We start from the raw sequence: 20,996 nt of genomic DNA, 5'->3' as shown, positions 1-20,996 counted from the left end.
AAAAAGCCATCAGATTAGCACTTGCCGGTTTAAGAAAGTACTTTTTTGCAATATGCAACTAAAAATAGCCTAAAAATAGCCCATGTGATGATAATCACATTTATTAATATCACAGTTATTGTTAGTTGATGTTGATGTGTAGTTTAACAATTCCAATTCCAGTCTTGAGAAATGAAAAAAAAACAATATAGTGAAAAATAATAATAAATAATAACTTTAATTAGTATAAATAATACAAATATATTCGAAATATTAATATTAAATAATGAAAATATTAATATTCAATAATGGAAATATGAATATGAATAATACAAACTGTAAACATATTTTTATTATAAATAATACAAATACATTTAAAGTTTTAATGTTTTTAAAATGTAAATACTAATATTTATTATGAATTATAAAAACAGTAAAAATTTAATAAAATAATGCTTCGAGGAGTAGTGTAAATTCAGGCAATAGCTACTGGCCTTCTTGAGTAACACATTTTATTTTCAATATGCATCCAACGGTCTGGGGAAGCCCAGAACTTTGCCATCTGAGACTGTGACCCGAAAAAGCAATGAAACGGCAAAAAACGGTAAAGAGGTTGTTTGTTTTGAAGCACCATAGCCAAAATACAGCTGTCCCCGTAATTCGTTTGGAATCCTTGGGGAACGGCAGTGAAGAAAAAGATGGTCTCTCACACCTATTCTGTCATACAGAACGTTGTGTTGTCTAGACAAGCAACAAGGTTAAACCTAAACAAAAGTGATCATGGGGTTTTGTCCTAATTGTGGCTGCTTATCTTGAATGTTGTTCCTTTTGTTGAGCGCTTGTATAAACAAGGGTGGTGTGAGAACACCGACTTGTAAGTGCAGGTGGGCTTTCATAACTTCCCGGAATGACAGCTCTTTTTGCGATGATGGAGTCTACTTTCCGGATTGGTGGAAGCCACACACAAACACGCACACATGCATGCACTCTGTAAACACTGCTGCACATGTTTTTGGAGTCAAATGCTGGGAAATAATAAATAAGGGGAACGCTCTTGATTTTCTTTATTTGCTCATGCTTTTATGTAGCCCAGGTGTGGTGTACACGTGATTCCGTGTGTGTGTGTTTCTTGTGCAATTTTAGACGAACCGAAACGAAACATCAACAAACAAAAATTCTGACCTTGTTGTATTATCTTTTGTTTGTTCGAAACACTTGTTGTGTTTAGCAAGCAGACGGTTTTGCTTGGAAAAGGTGCAGACATGTGATGATGGAGGTTTGTTTGATTTTTCGCCTGATGGCGGTGGCTTTAATCTCTGCGGGAATTTCCATTATTTTGACGTTTTGGTTTAAAGACTTTGTTTTCTTTTTGGTTAAAGCCTCAGTAAACCCTGTAAATAAACAAATATGTTTCTCATCAAGTTTTTCTGGGGTGCTGCTTGCGTCTGCCTGTCAGTTATCATGTTTATATTGCGACCAAAAGCGCAGAATGTTCTTTGTGCAAAATGGTGGGAAAGAACAATAAGGCTCAGAATTGCGCATTTGTTACCGAAGGCGGAACATATTTAAAGCTGGAGTCACGACACGAAAACAATAGCTTAAATCATAACGCCATTGAGATTATTAATGCCCGTCCACCAGGTTATTTTCCCTCCATCTATTTGATATTTGTGATGGATAACAGGCATTTTCTATCAACCTTTTTTTAGGGTGTGATATTGCCGCTTTTGAATTATTGTACGCTGAAATTTAATGAGAAAGTAGATTTATGGGTTTCATTTGTTTGTCAATTCCGAAATTAATTGGGTGTTAATTTAGCCGGCCCTCTTCAGACGTGCATGCGGGTGCGCGTGCATTTCTCTGCATTCGTCGTAGCTTCACGTCTTTATTGTGGGTCACTAGTTTTGCATACATTAAAATAGCCCCCCGGCGCATTTTCGTGATTACTTTTAGAGATGCCACGCATTCGCAAATTTACGCCCTTCCTTTATAATTATGAAAATTTAGTACGGAATGACAGTGCATGCATAATCGCTATTATCACCCTCTTTTATGGAGCACAATGACAAAAGGAGAGGGAACAAATGCAACACTAAACGTATAAACAAAGAGCGAAAGAACCTTGCTAAACAGCTTGTTTGTTGGAGTACCGGGTACTCGGTCCGTTAGCCTTTAGTTGACAGGATGATTGTGAGCCGTGTGTACAGTTCAGCTTGTTTTTGCCAGGAGGAGAAATAAAGATAATAGATGCGATGGAGGGGTGGAACATGACAGAGAAATTACAGGGTAACTTAGTCAGAGCTGTGGCTGCGCTTTTTTAGTAGTTGTAGTGATCGTACTGGCAAATGTTTTAAGGTATAGTCCAAACTGGTGTGAATTTTTTTCTTCTGCATAACACGAAAGATATTTCGAAAAATGTCCGTAACCGAACAACGGCGGTACCCATTGACTTGCATTGGTTTTGTGTCTGTACAGTAGAAGTGAATGGTTACCGCCATTGTTCGGTTCGAAACAATCCTCGAAATATCTTCTTTGGTCATACAGGTTTGAAATGACAAGAGGGTGAGTGAAAGATGACACAATTTTCATTTTTGGGTGAACTATCACTTTAAGATTGGTTTCCTTTTCATTCTCTTCTTTCATTGTTTGGATTATTGATTGTTAACAATGTGGCAAACCAGCACCCCAAAACAACTTTCAAAGAAGTTGAGTAAGCAGGCTTATTGACCAATTTTTCTCAATTTATTTTTTATTGTGTTGATTAGGACGGTCACCATATTGGTTATTCATGGAAACGATTTATTACGATGTACTACTATTAGTATAATTATTTAAAAAACAAATGCTACCAGTGAAATTGTATTTTACTTGGTGTATTACTGTATGCTTGAATATTTTATTGCCAATAAATCACACTCAAGTTTAGGGAGAACCCACCACCTACTATGTAGAAGTGTAAATTAGATACTCATTCTTTATTATACAAGTAGTAGAATTAACACAATATCCATAATCATGGATATTAATATCACAGTTATTGTCGTTGTCTGTATATTGCAGCAGCCCCTAGTGTTGTTGTAGATGCAGTCATTCCACTTTTCTTTGTTTAGTACATGACCTCCATTAGAAATAGACAATGGAGAATCTACAGCCCTTCATCGGTCCAGATGGGTCAATGCCCAATGTGTTTGTCTCCCTCTCCCACCCAAACCTGGATGAACAATTATTAAGCGCCTTATTACTGTCTGAGGGGGTAGCGGTATAAATCTGAATTCTTTTCAATTTTCACCTACCCGTCTGATTAGAACCCACTGCTTTAAGGGCATTCATTCTGCCTCATATCAATAATTAACAAGCCAAGTTAATTTACTTCTGCCCGACTTGGTCAGCTTCATTAAGATGGTCTGAAACGGAGCTCAGGGCGCTCCGCACCAACAAGAGCTGATGTGAATGCAAATATATAAATCTAAGTGAGCGTCTACTGTATATCAAGATCTTAGCGCCTTTAGGGAGAAAGGTCGATTTTTGTGAGGACTGCAGAGTTGCCGGTTGGTTCGGAAGAACGAGAACCTATTGAATGTGCCCACATTCTAGTATAATTTATTATTCAAAGTACATCTGAATATGTTTTTGCATCAGTTTGTTTGTTTGCATGTAGGCCGAAGACCGCGGTGTCAATCGAACACCCGGGACGTGAACTTTTGTCGAGGAGTTTTGATTTGGGAGAACTGTCATCCGTCCAGCTCCCCTGCCCTGTTTTCCATTAAAAAGCCATCGGGCTGTGGCTCTTTTGGGAGCGATGCGAGTAAATATATCCATTTCATTCGAATGGGTTTTGTTTGTGAGCAACCGTGTTTTCGTGGGCCTCGTCTCTGCTGAGACGTGACTGAGGTTGGGTTTTCATCCCATGTGAGCTGTTTCTTCATTTTCAGAAACAAGGAAGACAAACAAATGATGGTTAGCTTCTCAGCCCACACCTTTTCACTTGGATGCGTGCTGAGTGCCTGCACTGAAAGAAAGCGAAAAACAGCTGTTGTTAAAAGAAAAGTTTTGTCACACGTACATTTTTTACAGAGGTCAGATAGCAAACAACGACGCGGACAGCACAGATGGGAAAAGTGAAATTGAGCAGGAAGAGGAGGATTTGACGTTTGCCTGAAAGAGTTTCAGAGAGATTTTTGTTTAACACTCCTGTTTGTCTTTGCTGCAGGTTTTTAAGTCATGATGCAAGAGTCGGGGACAGAGGTGGCAAGCAACGGAACGGCCAATCAGAATGGCATCCCAGCTAGCTTGGAAGGACACCGTGAAGTTCGATCCAAAAGTGCCACACCTTCTGATATCACAGCATCTGACATTTTTAACTTTCAGCAACAGCAGGTGATTCTTTTCTATCTTTCTTTCTTATCCGTCCTTTATTAACGCATGTCAACAGCATCCTCTCTCCCCTCTTTAAGTGCTCGTAAATATTTAATCGTCACGCCCCCTCCACCCAGATTACATAAACACATTATTATGATTATTTATGTATATTGAGAGCAGTCTGAATTTTTAAACGCACTAAGTGCTCTTTCTCTGATTGTGCTTTTGGTTGCATGCGTGTTTATCCCGGCATCTCTGTGCGTGCATTCAGGTGAAATATTTATCAAGCGTGTTGTTTCAGGGAAAATACATAGGTGTAACGGAATGTACGGACAGTTGTGTACGTGTGCCGCCCATCCAGATGCCACAGATTTCACATTACGCATTGTAAACACTCTTTCTGGGGAATGTGTTGTAGCCATTTCATAGAAAAGTCAGAAAAACATGATATATACCCCAAAACATCCTCTCTCACGATGAAATAAATAGACAGGCTTTATTTTGTCAGTGCGAGCATTGCATTTGCTGTTAAAGCAGGAGTGAAAAGATCAGCCAGTCGTGTGTTGTCTGCGCCCCACGGCATGATGGGAGATGTTGTCAAAGGTTGTTTGGTGGGATAGGGAGCCTCTGATGTAGCTGTCCGCTGGAGTAACATGGCTGTCGTTGAACTGAAGAGCATTGTGCCTTTGTTTTAACGGCAAACTGGACAGGCCCGCATGACAGCGGGGTTGAAGGCAAAGAGCGGCCTGTGACGGATTTGTTTCGGTTTTACACACATTCTATATGTTACACAGCCATAGATAAAAACAAGAGACCATTCCAAATGTTCATTTAATCAGCATTCCTGGATGTATGACGGCCATTCCAGTCCAGTGGCTGTTGAATTTCAACAAAATCAAACCTCAGAAGTGACATTAAGGGGTTATGACATTATAAAAAACTCTTAAATACATTTATAAGTATTACTGTTGTATGGCTTAAAAGTGAATGTGAACTTGTATTTGAGGTCTTAAACAATTCAGAGCTTATTTTCTGTTATTTTGACCCGTTTCTGCAAATAAATGCAAATAGAAACTGAAATTTGGGGAAAATATCGTTAGTAGTTCACAGAATAGGCCTAAACACAAATGATCCTTTTACCTATACACATACCTATAAATAGTAAATTCAGAAAAACTGAAAATAATTTTGAAATGCTCTCTTAATTTTTTCTGCAGCTCTATATATATTTTATAAATATAAGGTTAGGATTTAGAAATTATTTGATGTCTGTTTCTTTCAGTTTGCAGGTTAATATTAAAACCAATAATAATTCATTCAATTTAATTCACTTAAAAGGTGAAATAATCATAAATGATAGGCTATATTTATATATAGATATTATATCTACTTTTCTATAGAAATGTATCTATATTTATTGTATTGTGTTGCTTGAAATTAAACTGTCCCTCAGTTGTGACGTTATTTCTATCATGACATATTGTGAAAGCGTACGAAAATGATCAATTAAATGTGTACAGCTCTATCTATATTTATATTGATTTCTTAGCAAAACTAAATATTATGAAAGTGTGATTTAGGGTATTTTCTTAAAGTGCACAGAAACTGCTCCAAAATAGCCCATACTTAAAAAGTATCCAATTAGAGAACATTACTGTCAATCAATAATCCACAACACCTGTCATTGGTTCTCCCCAATGGCTTTCCCCTCCCACCGGACAAATTCGGCCTGTTGTGTGCTTCTTGGACTTAGCGTGATGTTGTCAGTTCAAAAATCACAGCCATATTGAATTCATAACCGCAGTCGTCACACAAAACCGTGGATATGATTTCAATAACTGCAGGCCACAGTTGAGTAAACAGTTGCACTGAAACCTAATTCCTGTTGACTCTGCCTTCATTCTGTGCCAGGGGCTCAATCTGATTCACTCGGCTGAGACAACAGGGGTTACAACTCTGATGAATGCAAGGAAATGGAGAAAGAAGTAAGGGTGGGAGTAAAGGAGAGATAAAGAGCGGGTGAGCATCGGAGCGGCTGATCGTGTAAGGCATGTGCTTTTGACACTGAACGAAAAGGAGCGAATCAAGAAATGAAAAAGAGGGAATCGCGTATGACTCTAGTTTTATGGTGATTGCGACCAATCAGAGAGCCTCGATGCTGTCATGAGTGTGGATGATGACCTTGTGTTAGCTCTGGCAGAGAATGAGATTGTCATGGTAACTTGAAACACTTTGTGTAGGAACACTGTGTATATGTGCAAACACAATGGCGGACTGTCAAGATAAACGGTTAATTACAAATATGTTTTGTTTAATATTGAAAGCGGTTTTCAGTTCTGAGATTTTCAGAATGTCAAAAGTATTGCATTGCTAGTTTAGCATGCTATCATCACATTTTTAATTGTTTTGATTGTAAGAAACATTATTGTTTCTTTGTATCTTTATTGTTAAAGTTGCTGTGTGGACACCACAGTTTTTCTTGAAAACATTATATGTATTGTTATTGTGCTTTGGGTGATTGGTTCTTAAAGGGATAGTTCACCCAAAAATTTAAATTCTGTCATAATTTACTCTGCCTTTTTTGTCATTTCAAACATGTATGACTTTCTTTCTTCCGCAGAAGATTTTTTTTAAATATTGGTAACCGAACAACAGCGGTACCTATTGTCTTCTTCTGTATGAACACGAAACCAATGCGAGTCAATAGGTACCGCCATTGTTCGGTCACCAATATTCTTCAAAATATCTTATTTTGTGCTCTGCGGAACAAAGCAAGTAGCACATGTTTGCAATAACAAGAGAGTGAGTTAATGATGACAGAATTTCCATTTTTGGGTGAACTATCACTTTTAGGTTTTATTTCAGTTCGAGTGCTGCTTTGAAGGCAGCGGCCTATGTGGGGAGCAATTCAGATTAGACTTCTGCTTTAGGTTTAATTCGTATTGTTAAAGATTACATTTTGCATCTCTTTATAATTACTGTGAACTGTTTTTTTATAGTTAAGCATTCAACCATGTGATAACTGACAGAATTTTTCCAACGCATTGTTTTGTGCGTGCGGCGCACAAAGTGTGACCTTTTTGAAACAGCAAAAGCCCCCATGTCTCCCCTGACAAGCTCTACAATTTTAACATCTCTCAATTTATAAACCCCCACGTCTCTTTAAATACGTGAAAAACAACAAACTCAGAGGCTGACATATCATCTATCCTGATTAGACGACATAACTATGAAAGACAGTGCTCATTTATAAAGACGAGGGATGAAATAATTGTAATCTGTTTGATCATCTCGACCTTGACAGGGGAATTTATCTTCTCGAACTAGTCAGATTTGGGGGGAAGTAGACCATAAGCTTCATTTAAACATCTCCATTAGGAAGTCAAATCCCCAGTGCTATTACCTTATGTGAAAGACACGTCCCTAAATGGGAGTTCTTTAGATAGAACAGAGATTTTAGATTCGAATAAAGGCACCTTAAATGTCTTTCATCTTCACACTGTGAATTTACATCCAGACTTTAAATGGTTTGTGTGTGTATAATTCACCAGAATTCAAGCGACCGACCACCCGTCAGCATTTATGCTAAAAGTTTCCATCATGGCGCAAATGTCATCTCCTATGAGCAATTCATTTCTCTGTGGTCTGTGGTCCAAAAGATCAGGGAATGACACGACGGCAGACGTCCTTGTGATGTAGTTGGGATGCGATTCCAGGAAATGCAGCGTAGGGAATGAATCAGAACTTTGGTTTTGCTGAAATATTGAATGAAACCGTATGAAAACACATCAAAGCATCAAGGGCGTATTTAGATTCATGCACATAAATCTTTGGATCCATCCGTACATCAATATTGCATACATAAATAATTGTATATAATGTGGATGGATCACTTTTTCGGTGTTGTGTTTGTGTGCCTTTTTTGTCGTGTGACAGCCGTAGCATCAGTTTCGGCATCGAAACGCAACCACCCGGAATTTCCCTATTCACAATACAACAACATCCTTCCATGGCTACACAACCAAGACGGATGCTTTATTGGCATCTTACAGATCATATCTCTTCAGCTCCCGAAACTTTACTATAATATGACCCAATTGTGCTCCATACGGGCTTCTTATCGACCTGAAAGTGATCTTTCAAACTCACGCCGATCTTCAGAAAGCAAGATCGCCGTCAATCGTGAACTGATGATGTTTTTTCGCATGCTGTCGTGGGGGCCCCTTCAAAGAGAACGCTCGCTGTCTTGTCTTGCACTCAGCTAGGCAGAAAGAGAAGTTGTGGTTTTCAGCAGCATCTTTTGATGAGGAAGTGAAGATGCTCAGAGAGATAAAGATATAAAGTAAATACAGACGGCCTGTCGCTTTGCAGCAGCAACATTTTGGGTGTTTTTAAGTGTTTTGTTTGTTTTCGCTACTTCTGCAACAGGAAGTCACCGCGGGGGGAATTCACTGAGTTATGTCTGCCTTTTTTTGCAAACGTCTCTGTTGTTTTAGCACCTGATTCGATGAAGGAATTGTGCCAACACGACCAAAAGAAAGTGCAAATACACACCTTAAAAACAAATTTTTGGTATGTTACGAAAATGTAGGACCGTAGAAATGGCTTTCACAGCTGCGTTGCAATAAATACCGTCTACTGTGTAAATAAGATGTTTTTGCGCAAGCATACCTCACCTGGTTTGTAAATGTGTCCCTCTGTATCCAATATATGGTAACAGCTGTAAAACATAAAGGAAGTCAATATACATTTCTGATCCGTTTCAACCTTCTATTCTGCAAGCACGATGTAAGATTAAAGGATGCTAGGTTTATTTACCCCTCCTTCAGCCCGTAGATCCAAGACTGCAACACGGTTTCTGATGAGTTATGAATGATTCAGCGCATATTTAATCTCTTGCAGGTTTAAGCAAGCTACAGTTGACTCACACTTGCGGAGTGACTGCCAGGAATTCGCCTCAGCTGATATTGCCCTTAAATGTTAAATATTAATGCCCCGTCTCATGGCGGTCTTGTTTTAATCATCTTTGAGAGGTTTTTATAAAACACTCTCCCTCACTCTTATCCGTTCCAGCATCAACTCGCAACCGCAAAAGGGAAAAACAGACAGACAGACAGGAAAAGCTACGGTGTGAGTAATAGCTTTTCTTTGATTGCAGGGCAAACCCTTCCCAGTGTGTTCTGTCAGATGTGCGCTTTGTTTTTAAATCGTAAGATAAGGTTAGCCAACGAGCAATGTTTTCTTTTTTGCATGTTCTTCTCTCGCCCTTGCAAAGCGAGGCGTGGCTAGAGAGTGAAGCGTTATTTTGGGGTTTTGGGGGTCGTAGGTAGAAGAGTCTGAGAAAGCAGATGGAGAGCTTGCATTATGCAACGTTTAGGAAACCCCTCACACAGCCCACCGAAGCAGAAACTGAAGTAGATGAGAGATGGGGTTAGTTGGCCATCTTTAGTGAGATATAAAATCAGTTCACTCTTTAGTTTGAGGTTAGTCTGAGAGGCGGTGTTAGTAGAATAGAGAATAAGTGAACTTTAGCGCTTGCAGATATAGCATAAAATATCATCTATTCGTCTATACGTCTGTCCATTCAAAGAATCTGAATTTATGTATCCACATATCTGTCTGTTTCTCGGTCTGATTGTCTATTCATCTGTCTGTGTATTCGAATAATCTGAATCTGTCTGTCTGACTATATGACTATATATCTCTCTGTCTATTCGTTTGTCTGTCTGTCCATTCAGAGAATCTGAATCTATGTATCCGTCTGTCTGTTCATCATTTTTGTCTGTCGGTCTGTCTATTCAGAGAATCTGAATCTATGTATTCACATGTCTGTCTGTCTGTCTATCTATCTGTCTATCCTCTGTCTGCCTGTCTGTCTGTCTGTCTATCTATCTATTCATTTGTCTGTCTGATAATTTGTCTTGTCTGTAGTAAAATACAGGCTTTCCTGTAGCTCGGTGGTAAGAGCAAGGTTGTGGGTTCGATCCCAGGGGATTACAGATACATATGTATAAATGTGTAGGATAATGCTATGTAAGTCGCTTTGGATAATAGCGTCTGCCAAATGTAATGCCTAAATGTAAATGTAATGTAAATGAAAGGCATAATTTTTTTTAATAGATTTTTCTCAGTTTGCCTACCAGATATATCACAGATCGGTTCAAACAAGAAAAGGGAGCTATGCATAGGAGGTGAAAATGTCTTTATTTGGAATTGCAATTGTTTAAGATATCTATCACATATTTGCAAGAAAAAGCAATGTGTAAACAGCTTATTAGAATTTGTCCAAAATGGGAGCAAACTGATGATGCCTTAAAATGCTGCCTCACTAGGCAGCTCACTATTTTTTGCGAGCGTGTAGTAAACCGTGTGTACATGCACACCCACGCATGCATCTGATGCCCTCTTTCTCTGAGAAAGCGAGGCATTTTTCTCCATTTCTCTGCTTTAAGGCCTTGTGCTTGTAAACTGTTAATATTGTCAGATTGCACTAGAGAATGGCAAACTTATTGCAAATTCTGAGGAGGAGATTGGAGTTATGACACCGCATATTGCCCCAAATTGCTTTATTGGTAAAACGCTAGTGCTTCCTTCAATTTTGATAATTTTATGGAATCCCTCGTCGAACGGTTTAATTATGTTATCACCCAACTGGCAACATCTGTCTTTATCCTGGAACAGGTGACAGTTTTATTACCAGATGAATCTCTCGGCTGGATCGGCCGATTGATGGCCGATCTGATTCATAATCGTACAGATGGAGATTGAAATTGTACATTAATGTGCTTGTACGTAGAAGAGAGGAGAAATAATTATTTGCAAGAGAGGGGGAAAACAGCAACACGCAATGAGGACTCGATCACGAGGGCTGCCGCAATTGAAGCATATTGCTTTTTGCGATTGTAACTAATTGTTGCAGGCAATATATCCCCGTGGCAATGCACTTCTCACCCGCCGATACCCCCTGATGCGTTTGTTCGCTCATTTACACGGATGATATTTAGAGCGGGGCTGTCTGGAATCCGTTGGATACAGTTGCAACGTCTCGACCGGCGCCTCTGATCTCGTATGACATGCAGTTCACCCGCAATAAATGCACCTACACAAATTTAAAGCAGTTTACGTCTGTTTATGAGCCGTCAGGGGCTGAGAGGGTTTGATTGGCAGCTGTGAGATGTGTGACAGTCAGACCAGACCGTCATGCCGTGGAGAGCATGCACGTTTGAATGCATGCTGGAAACTGCAATACTAATGGATATCGGGTCAAATGGTCAGCAATGGAGACAAGTGCTGTAGTGAGATTGTGTGTGTGTGTGTTCGGCTTTGGAGTGGTTGCCAAAGCAAGCCCATATATGTGTGTGGGTGGGTTTTGCATCAGTGCACGTGCATGAAAAGGAACGTCCTATTGTTCCACTTCCTATCTTCTTTAAAATGGGGGTCAATTCGTATGTGTTTGTAATATATGTGCACAGCCTACATGTTTGCTATGCTGGTACCATTAGCGAGTGTGAGGCTTTTCTTATTGTTTGTTGAGGCCGGATTGGCTTTGATGCATGTGTCTGCGCGCGCGCGCGTGTGTGTCTTAAAGAGGGGAACTTTACACTCCGAGCAGGTGTTCCCAGCAGCTGTCTGACTGTGGCTGCATTGGGAAATGCATCCGTGTTGTTTTAGTATTAGATGGCTTATTTGGAGTCCTAAAAGCAGCGAGGGAGGATTCATGTTAACGCACCGTTTGAGTTTTCTCATGAAAGAACAACTCTTGTCTCACTGTAATCCTTCACGCTTTCGAAACAATCAAACATACCGGCGGCGTGCATGCATAAATAGGAATGCGTGGAAATGTCTTTTTTGGGGGGGGGTCACGGTTTAAACGTTGTAATCACATCGCTTATCAGATAAAGTTAGTCAACGAATTGGAATGTTTACACACCACCGAACGAAAAGCAAATTTAGGGGAGGGCACTTCTTTTGTGTTTCGGATAATTTGACCCAATTTATTAGGGATAAAGTTAAAGATGCGGCAATATCATGGGGATACGTTGGAGCACCCGGGCTCGTGCAATTTTAATGAGTGTTTCGCTTTAAAAACTTCACAGGATTAATATGTATCAAGAAAGTATTTTTTTCCGAGGACCAAAAACTTCTGGGTAATTAATATTCATAGACTGTGCTTGTTAACACCCCCAATGCAAATGCGATGGAGATCCAATTAACATAGAATGGTCCCTGAGGAATCGGGACGATAAGGGTTAAACGCGCTGCCGAAATTGAAACTAGGCCTTTCAGCCCGTTTTTAAAACACTTATTTGTTTCAATAAAACGTTAATCCGTGTACCCACACATGTCTCAGATTAAGGCATCTTCATCCAGGCTCTGGAGGCTTAGATCGAAGGTACCGATGCAGAGATGCTTTGCTTGCATACATTTGCGTGTGTGCGTTCACCGTGCCCAAACGTCAGTAATGCAGAAGTGCTGTAGCTGAGGTAGCTTTTATTTCTTATTCATAATGTACCGGCGCTAGGCGGATAATAGACGTCAGTATTCATTCACAGAGCAACGCGTCAGCCAGACCGCAGCTGACAGAGCAAAGTAACTGGTCTCTTTGCATCTCCAGCTACCTGTCCGCCATTCCCACGGTGTGGATCGCACCTGCCGAAGCGTCTTTAAAACGTAACAATGACAATAATCATGATTATTGTGTGATTTGACGATGATGTGAGGCAGCTGTTTGTTTATATCCGAAGATGTATGTTATTTGCTCACACATAATCTAATTTTCATTATTACAGTGGAGGCAGGGTTTAAATGGTTATAAAGACATAATGTTTATGATACACATAAAGATGCTAGAAAACATGTTCTTAAGTCATTATATACGGCGTGCAGCATACAAACTGCCTTTTTTGCATCCGTGTTATAAATTAACCATGGCAACCATAGTTTCTGCTGAAATGTAAATGATTTAATATAAAGCCATGTAAAACTGTTTATTATTTGTTTTACAAATCAAACAAAATGACTGCTTCAGTGTAAAATGCCACACAGAGAGCACAAAAATCTCATTCTGTTAGTTCAGAATGAAGAAGCGTGACCCCTGTACCTCCAGCAGACCCAGTTCTGTTCATCACAGGCCTCGTCTCCAATCACTCCTGCCTGTAATAACCACTTCTAGGTGTGCGGACTGATGCGGCCTCTATTCCAAAGAGAAATGGTGCCGGTCTCCGACTGCTTGTGTACCATTTGGAGAATGATATTCCCTGTCAGTGTCGTGATGTCTGCCCATAAATTTCAGTGATGGCACCTTGCGTTCTAGAAATGACGCCCACCATAAATAGTTCCCCTTTGCACACCGCACGCATAAATCCTTCATCCACCCCTATTCAGTTTTTTTCTGCCTTAAGATAGGAAGGGGGCACGGAAAACATGATGTATTATTTACATGGACAATAAAGAAACAAATGTTTTGCGGCATGGAAGAACGGAGAGAACAATTCCCCTCTCAGTGGTGGGGCGTGCGACCGCGAGGCACTCTGGGCGTCAGCGAGCTGTTGTTATTTGCTTGTTTACAACCTCTGACATGATGTAATGGGACGGCCCGTGAAAGCACTAGCCAGCAAATGGTACAGAAAATAAGACAGGGACTTTATGTCTGTACACGCTCTGTCTATTTCACTCGTTGTTCTTGTTTTTTGTTTTTTATAACCCACTGTAGTCTCAGTTTTGCTTATGACGGCTACATAGGTAATTTAACCCTTTCACGTGTGAAGTTATGACAACCTCAGTCAGGATTTTGTTTGTGTTTGTGTGTTTTTATTGATCTTAGAAGAAATTAGGGCCGTCAAATGATTAATTGCTATATATAAAAATATACAATATTTACATTCATGTATTATATATATATATATATATATATATATTTCTTTTTACTAAATACTGTTTATAGATGAATGTTTGTGTATTTATAAATACAAAATTAATATGCACCGTGCACTTATCTTATGTAAACATAAACTTTTATACGTTTGACAGCCCTACAGGAAATGTATTGTTCTAAAAACAATGTTTGTGTCATAGTTGGCCGCTATTGTCACCTCCCATGCGTGAAATGGCCAGGCTTGGTTAAAATGGTTAAAAAATGATGCTTAGAATTTCCGAATGCAATGATTAATTAACTAATATTTTGTTATACTGTATAACAGCGTTATTTACTGTACATTGAATACATTTTTTATTTTTATTATCATTTTCTATATGCTGCCCATATAAAGAATAAGGCATAGCATATGTATTTAATATAAAATATACATTTTATTGATTGAAATTAAAAATCCTTAATAAAAATGGTAAAAAAAATGTTTTGTTTGTTTTGACTACAAAAACATGAATATACAGAAGCACTTTTCCATGGAAGTGAAGCAGCATTGTAAAGAGGAAAATATCACGTCCAGGCGTGAAATGCAATAGTGAAGTCTAGCTGAAAGAAATATTTATGACCATTTTCTGCTGGATTAGATGCGGATGACATGCATTAGGAAAGACAGACGGGATGGACAGAGGGTTGTGTGTGCCTTGTTGGCAGATGTTTAAAGGCGTTTCGAGAAAATAAAAGAGCAAGTGTGTGATCATTTGAATGGAAACAGGGTTGCTGTCATTTGTATAGTAAGGACATTTTGGAGAAACACAGGCATTCCTGAGTAGTCCTTAGTCATTTTCAGACAGCAATCCATTGCGCCGACTCCCAGGATCCATTGCAACTTGCATTAACAATCAGTTTGCCATTGGTCGGGCCAATAGTTCTGTTTTAAACACGTTGGTTGTGCAATTGTAACGACTGTTTGTTAGTCTCCACGTTCTCAAACGACAACAATATTTAGTCAAATTACAAAATTTAAGCTATATTTAAATTGACGAAGAAGAATTACCTTAAACGCCAGAGGAGTTACTGTATCAGCACACATGTAAATACTTTAGCATTGTTTGGCAATTGCTTTTAAAATGTTTGCATAAGTTGCATGCAAAAGTTGCATGCCTTGCGATTTGTTATCAACGCAAATCGGCAGCAATGCATCTGTTTTTTACAATTGTATGCATGTGCCACTGTTGTTTGCAGCTGTTGCTTTCGTCATTAGCACAAAGATATGCAAATATTGTCTTCCTGTTTTTTTTTTTGAAGCCCTGTGCGTGCCATTCTGAATGTGTGAATCTGTGTGGGTCACGTTTGTCACGGAGGGTTTGAGAGGGAAGAAGGGCAAGTGGGTAATTTCCCTGATGTCTTCTCCAATCAACAGATCTTCCTGTAATATAACACTCAGCAAATCGCTCCTATTACATTTTTACTGTAATTTGTCTTCATAAACTCCCGTTGTTATGGTATGATAAACATTTCTGTTATCATTAGATCTTACAACACAATAATTCAAACCATGTGCGGGATGATGAAGAGCGCAGCTAGTAAATAATCTCTTAATTGCAATATTAATGCAATTGTTTTGCGCACAAGCAGTCTGTTCAGCTCCCCGGATGGCGTATTTGATCTGAAAGCAAGCATGTGCCATTTCTCAAGGATCGGAGCGTGTGTAAAATTATGAGAGTATGATTATTTTTTCAATTTCTCTCTGCGGATATCTAATAATTGTGCCCACAGATAGCCAAGGGCTGCTATTAAACATTAAAATGCAGAGAAAAAAGGGAGGAAGAGAGAAAAACAAACCAGAAAACAAAAAAAGAAGTTAGAATTAGAAAGATGTAATGTTGGGAAACAAGGAAAATATCTGTGGGGCAGCAAACTAGGGTTTGAACCTTTTTGATTTAGCAAAAAGTATATTGACACATTAATCGCATCCAAAATAAAACTTTGTTTACATAATATATGTCTGTGTACTGTGTATATTAACTTTGGATATATAAACACATACACATACATGTATACATATTTAGGAATTATTTTCTGTGGATGTATTTATTTCAATTATATTTAAATGTTTATATTTTTCTTAAATATATGCATGTCCGTGTAAGTGTTTATCCCTTATCCCAGTCTTTATCCCTTGGCTGTACCTCTTAATATCATCTTCATCTCAGATTGCCATTGCACTGTGGAAATGAGCTTGTTGATCAAATTTGGCTGGTGTTATGCACGGCGTTCCGCTGGGTTCGAGTACTCGCGTTGAGCGCTGAAGACAACCGGCGACGGTGCCGTGATTGATTGATTCAGCCTGTCACAGGACAAGATAACAAAATCAGCAAATACTGCCGAGTACTTCGCTCGACTTCTCAACAGCGTGCCACAGTGAGGGTGAAGTGTGTGAGAATGCCCCCTCGAGTAATATATCATATTTTGAGGGAGATAGTGTTACACAGGTACGCAGGTAAATTTGCTCCAGTGACCGTTAATCCACCCAAATGAAAATTCTGTTGTTGTTTATTTACTTTCTTTAACTTTCATTCGTGCTGCATGCTTATAGGGACAAAAATAACTTCTGTCATCATTTATTCATCCATTCATCCAAAACCTGTTTATAGCTCTTCTGTGGAACTGTGGATGTGTCTGTGGTTTTGTGTCCATACAATGAAAGACACAGGGGCCAATGTGTTTGGTTCCCAACATTGTTGTTCCGCCGTAGAAAGAAAATCATACAGTTTGGATGGTGATTAAAACATAAATGCATTTTCATTTTGGATACGATTTTGAACAACATATGTATACATTTTTAGTTTTTTATTTTAGTTGAATTTAGCCCACATGGTTTTTCAATGAGACGAAGAAGGTCTACCAAAGACGAGATTCGTGTCTTGACAATCTTGTTGACGGTTATTCTCTACTTTAGTTGGTGTTAATGAAATGCTCTTTCGCGGGTTTTTCCCTCATTAATCTGCCACTGATAAAACTGTGTTAGGATTTGCAAAAAAATCTAATTGGAGATATGTACAGTAAATGAGTTCCTTATCTTCTTAATAAAATCAAAGCAGACGTGAGGAATGATTGGGCGTATGTATAGGGGTTTGGGAGAGACACGTGGGTAGTGAGCCACTCCTGAGATGGACGGATGGAGACAATGGAAAAAAAGTTCTGGATAGCGGGGCTGAAATTGAAAATGATGTCCAACGGGAATATCAACTCTCTAACACACACATGGCCTCTCTTACACCCAGGGTTGCTTTTTAACCTCATAATTTAGAAGCCTGGCACATGGGAAGAACAGGAATATGTTTATCTTGAAATATCAATACTTTATTTACTGACTCCTGAATTTTTCTGCCAGTTTCTGTTGTGTGCGGGTGTGTGTGTATGTTTTTGGTTTCTATCTGCCAGAAACATACAACAGCACATATTTCAACCAGATGTTGAAGTTCGTAGACTATGAAGAGCCCGCAATCAAAATAATGATCCGGACAGCCCAATGTTTATAAAGTGTTTATGTGACACGAAGCATCGGGTCTCACTGAATTAGCCATCATGTGTTAAACACGTTAAAGCTCTTGTCAATCTCTAAACACCTCTACAAACACTACAGCACAGTGACTCTGTGCCCTGATGGGATCATTTATCAACGGTCTGGGAGAACAAAAAGCCTTTATAGTCTGAAAAAGGCTGTCATCATTTACTCGCCCTCGTGACATTTTACACCTGTATGACTTTCTTTCTTCTGCAGTACATAAAAGAAGATATTTTGAAGAATGTTGGTAAGTGACGGCAGTACACATTGACATGCATTTTTGTGTCCGTATAATAGAAGTCAACATTACCATTGTTGTTCGGTTACCAAATATCTTCTTCCGTGTTGTGCAGAAGAAACCCATGCAGGTTTGAAACGAAAAGAGGGAATGATGATGGAATCTTCATTTTTGGGTGAACCGTCCCACTGTGGTGTTCGGACAAACCAATAACTTCAAATTTCATGCCAGCAATCAGAACATACAATCTTTTTCACCACCACCAAGATGCACAATATAAGAGCACTCCGTGGTAAAGTCAATTAATTGCCGCCTGTGGCTATAACGTGGACATTGTGTATAGATGGAGATATTTAATTTAGGCCAGCAGTGCCTGTTTGTTCCATGGGGATCGAGAGACGGTGGTGCGTCCCGAATGAATCAAGCAGTAAATGAGGAGCGGAAAAAATAGGTAATTATGTTAATCTCACAAATGAATGAGATGCTGACCTCTCGCATTAATTGATTTTATGCAGCTAAATCGTATTTATCTCTCTTTTGATATATTTTTCCATTAACATTTCTGATGTAATTAAACAGGTTTTATTTGGAAGGAGATTAGCCCTGGATGCCGTGGCACTTTTATGACGCGTTAACAAGACAGCGTTATGTCGGCTGGCAGAGTCTGCGGATGCGTTTTAGCTATGCTACGCTTGCCCGCACAAAGACCTTAAAGCTCAAATAGCCCCTATTCTTTAACCTTAATCACCGGGTTGGCTCGCCGCATACTCTGCTCGACTGCGCGAGCTCGTGATCTCGCGCCCTTTCCCGGTTTTCGTTTTTGCACCCAATCAGCAAAAAATGTAACTCGTGGTAGGCTTTGCTCCATATTAAACGGCTGATTATTGGTAATAAATACTTTTTTTAACACTCACTTATTACATAGGCAGTTTTCTTCCTAGGTTAATGAGTGTAATTTGATTTGCTTGAGAGATTACAGTCCCTTCAGAATTAATGCGGCAATCCCGTCCCCTGGATTTAAAGACATCTCCGATTCTTCACAGGTCGTGTGCTACAACGAAGCTTGCTCTCTCACATAGCAGCTAATGGAGTTGAACAGCAGTCTGTCACCGTGCCTTCCCTTCGCTATATAGCCGCTGTGCCCTTGGTTCCTGCCTAGCTTGTTGTTTTGGGGTCCATTGCCATTTAAGTTTTAATATCGGTTGGCCGAACTGATGGTAGTGGATTAGGCTTGGCTGTTACTACAGTATCTGGGTGTTTTTTAAACTTCCAAAAGCGGACTTACAGTATATTTGTTTAGTGGAAATCTGATATTGACATCCAATGGATGCTGAAGTTGGAAGTTTACTCAAAATTTTAAAGTTTCTCAATTTGTTCACTCTTGTGCCATATTGAAAGGAGCAAACAGATCCAAGCGCTAGATTCAAGATGGCGGCACATCGCTTGTTTCAAATCTCATTGATTTTTGTGACGAAACACGCATATAAACATGCAAGAACTACACAAGACGACAACATAACTGCACTTTTAAAAATATAATTATTGACACAATGACTTGTGTTCAGCCGAAGAGAGGAAGTCATATACAGTACATCTGAGATGTGAGAATTTTCATTTTACGGATGAGCTGTTCCTTTAAGGAATTCTCTCTTCAGTTGACGTCATTTCATATGTTTATCGCACGTGTGCTGTGAGCCCTTAATCTTAACTTGCATGGTTTCAGCTCCAGAGGTGTGATAGTGTAGCTTTTTTAAACATTCACAGTGACCAGTGATGATGAGTTTGTTACCAACACTTTTGAATGACTGCTAAACGTTTCTTTAAATAAGCACGCCCAACACGCTTACAAGAACACAATTGCTAGATTCCCCACAAAGATAGATTTGAAAGAGAAGACACATTTTGAAGGAAAAGGTGTCCGTAGACACGCCTATGGGCCGCCCACTCACTGACCACATGAAAAAAGCGGCAAGCACTTGCAGAAGGGCAACAGTCCTTATCTTATTGGCTGCTGTCACGCAACATCCGGGACTATCAGAGTAGAGTCAATCAAGCTAGATAAAGTGGCTAGATCAGGATAGATATGCTTATTGTCAGCAGGGGAAGGAATCTGTCAAAGGTGAGATATTGATTGTAGTATAAATAAGTAATGCTTTTTTATTTAAAGGAAAAAACCAATGTCACACTTTTAAGCCATCTACCCCAATGGAATAGATTTGTCCATCTCTTTCTTTACATTGGCTCTTTTTTCCCTCACCCTCCCTCTCTCTCTCTCTCTCTCTGGGATAACATTACAAAGTTGGAATGAGTTGAGCTGAATCTGTAATTCCCATGAAGCTGTACCTCTCCCAGCAACTCAATCCCGGACCGTGGCCAATCGCACTGTGATATATCAGAAGCTTTTTCTTTGGGCACGATGCCTAACGACACCAGGATTTGACCTCTGTGTCTTTCTCTTCCACACTTTCTATATGTGAGATGAGTGTATGAACACAAGAAAAGTGACTTGTGAATTATTATCTGTCAGTTACAGTGGCATTTTAGACTGATGAATCATGTTAACCTTGTGTTTAGGTGCTGGCATTTGACTTATAGTGGCATGTCCAGTGGAAGATTATGAAAAGAGAACCTTATGCTTCATTTTGGTGGGAAACTTGTACAGACAGAAGTGTCTTGTTCAGGGATGTTATTCAAGATGTTGCCAAATACGCATCTCAGTGAAAGATGGCAGACAAAGATTTGATGAATGCTAGTCACCAATCAGGGGCGCAGATGTGATGTTTTAACTGGGGGGACCAAGCACATTATTTCAACTGAGTTATTTTGCGTAATTTTGGCTTTAACTAGTGCTCAAGTGGTTACTTTGCATAATTTGGGCTAATGGTTTGCACTAAAAGGCCATTGGAGGATTCTTATTTGAAATCACGGATAAACAACAATGAACAAAGGCCTACCTATCAACACTAGCAATGCATTTATAAAAC

The 20,996-nt window shown here is 39.3% G+C and overlaps 1 protein-coding gene across 8 annotated transcripts in view; it reads left to right on the top strand.

The window, feature by feature from the left end:
* The window catches only part of foxp1b (forkhead box P1b), a 153,451-nt gene that overhangs the window by 63,221 nt on the left and 69,234 nt on the right, over positions 1 to 20,996 (top strand). For 7 of the 8 annotated variants that reach the window (XM_079461255.1, XM_079461262.1, XM_079461257.1 and 4 more), the window contains one exon: positions 4,190 to 4,356. The exons of the other annotated variant lie outside the window; for it this stretch is intronic. In XM_079461255.1, the coding sequence (XP_079317381.1) occupies positions 4,201 to 4,356 (156 nt within the window). In that variant the 5' untranslated portion in view covers positions 4,190 to 4,200. The remainder of the gene's footprint in view (positions 1 to 4,189; positions 4,357 to 20,996) is intronic. 8 annotated transcript variants of the gene reach the window in all.

This window comes from Barbatula barbatula (assembly GCF_947034865.1).
Source record: "Barbatula barbatula genome assembly, chromosome: 7".
NCBI lineage: Eukaryota > Metazoa > Chordata > Actinopteri > Cypriniformes > Nemacheilidae > Barbatula > Barbatula barbatula.
Note: the sequence above shows the minus strand (reverse complement) of the source record. Positions and strands in the feature narration are given on the sequence as shown.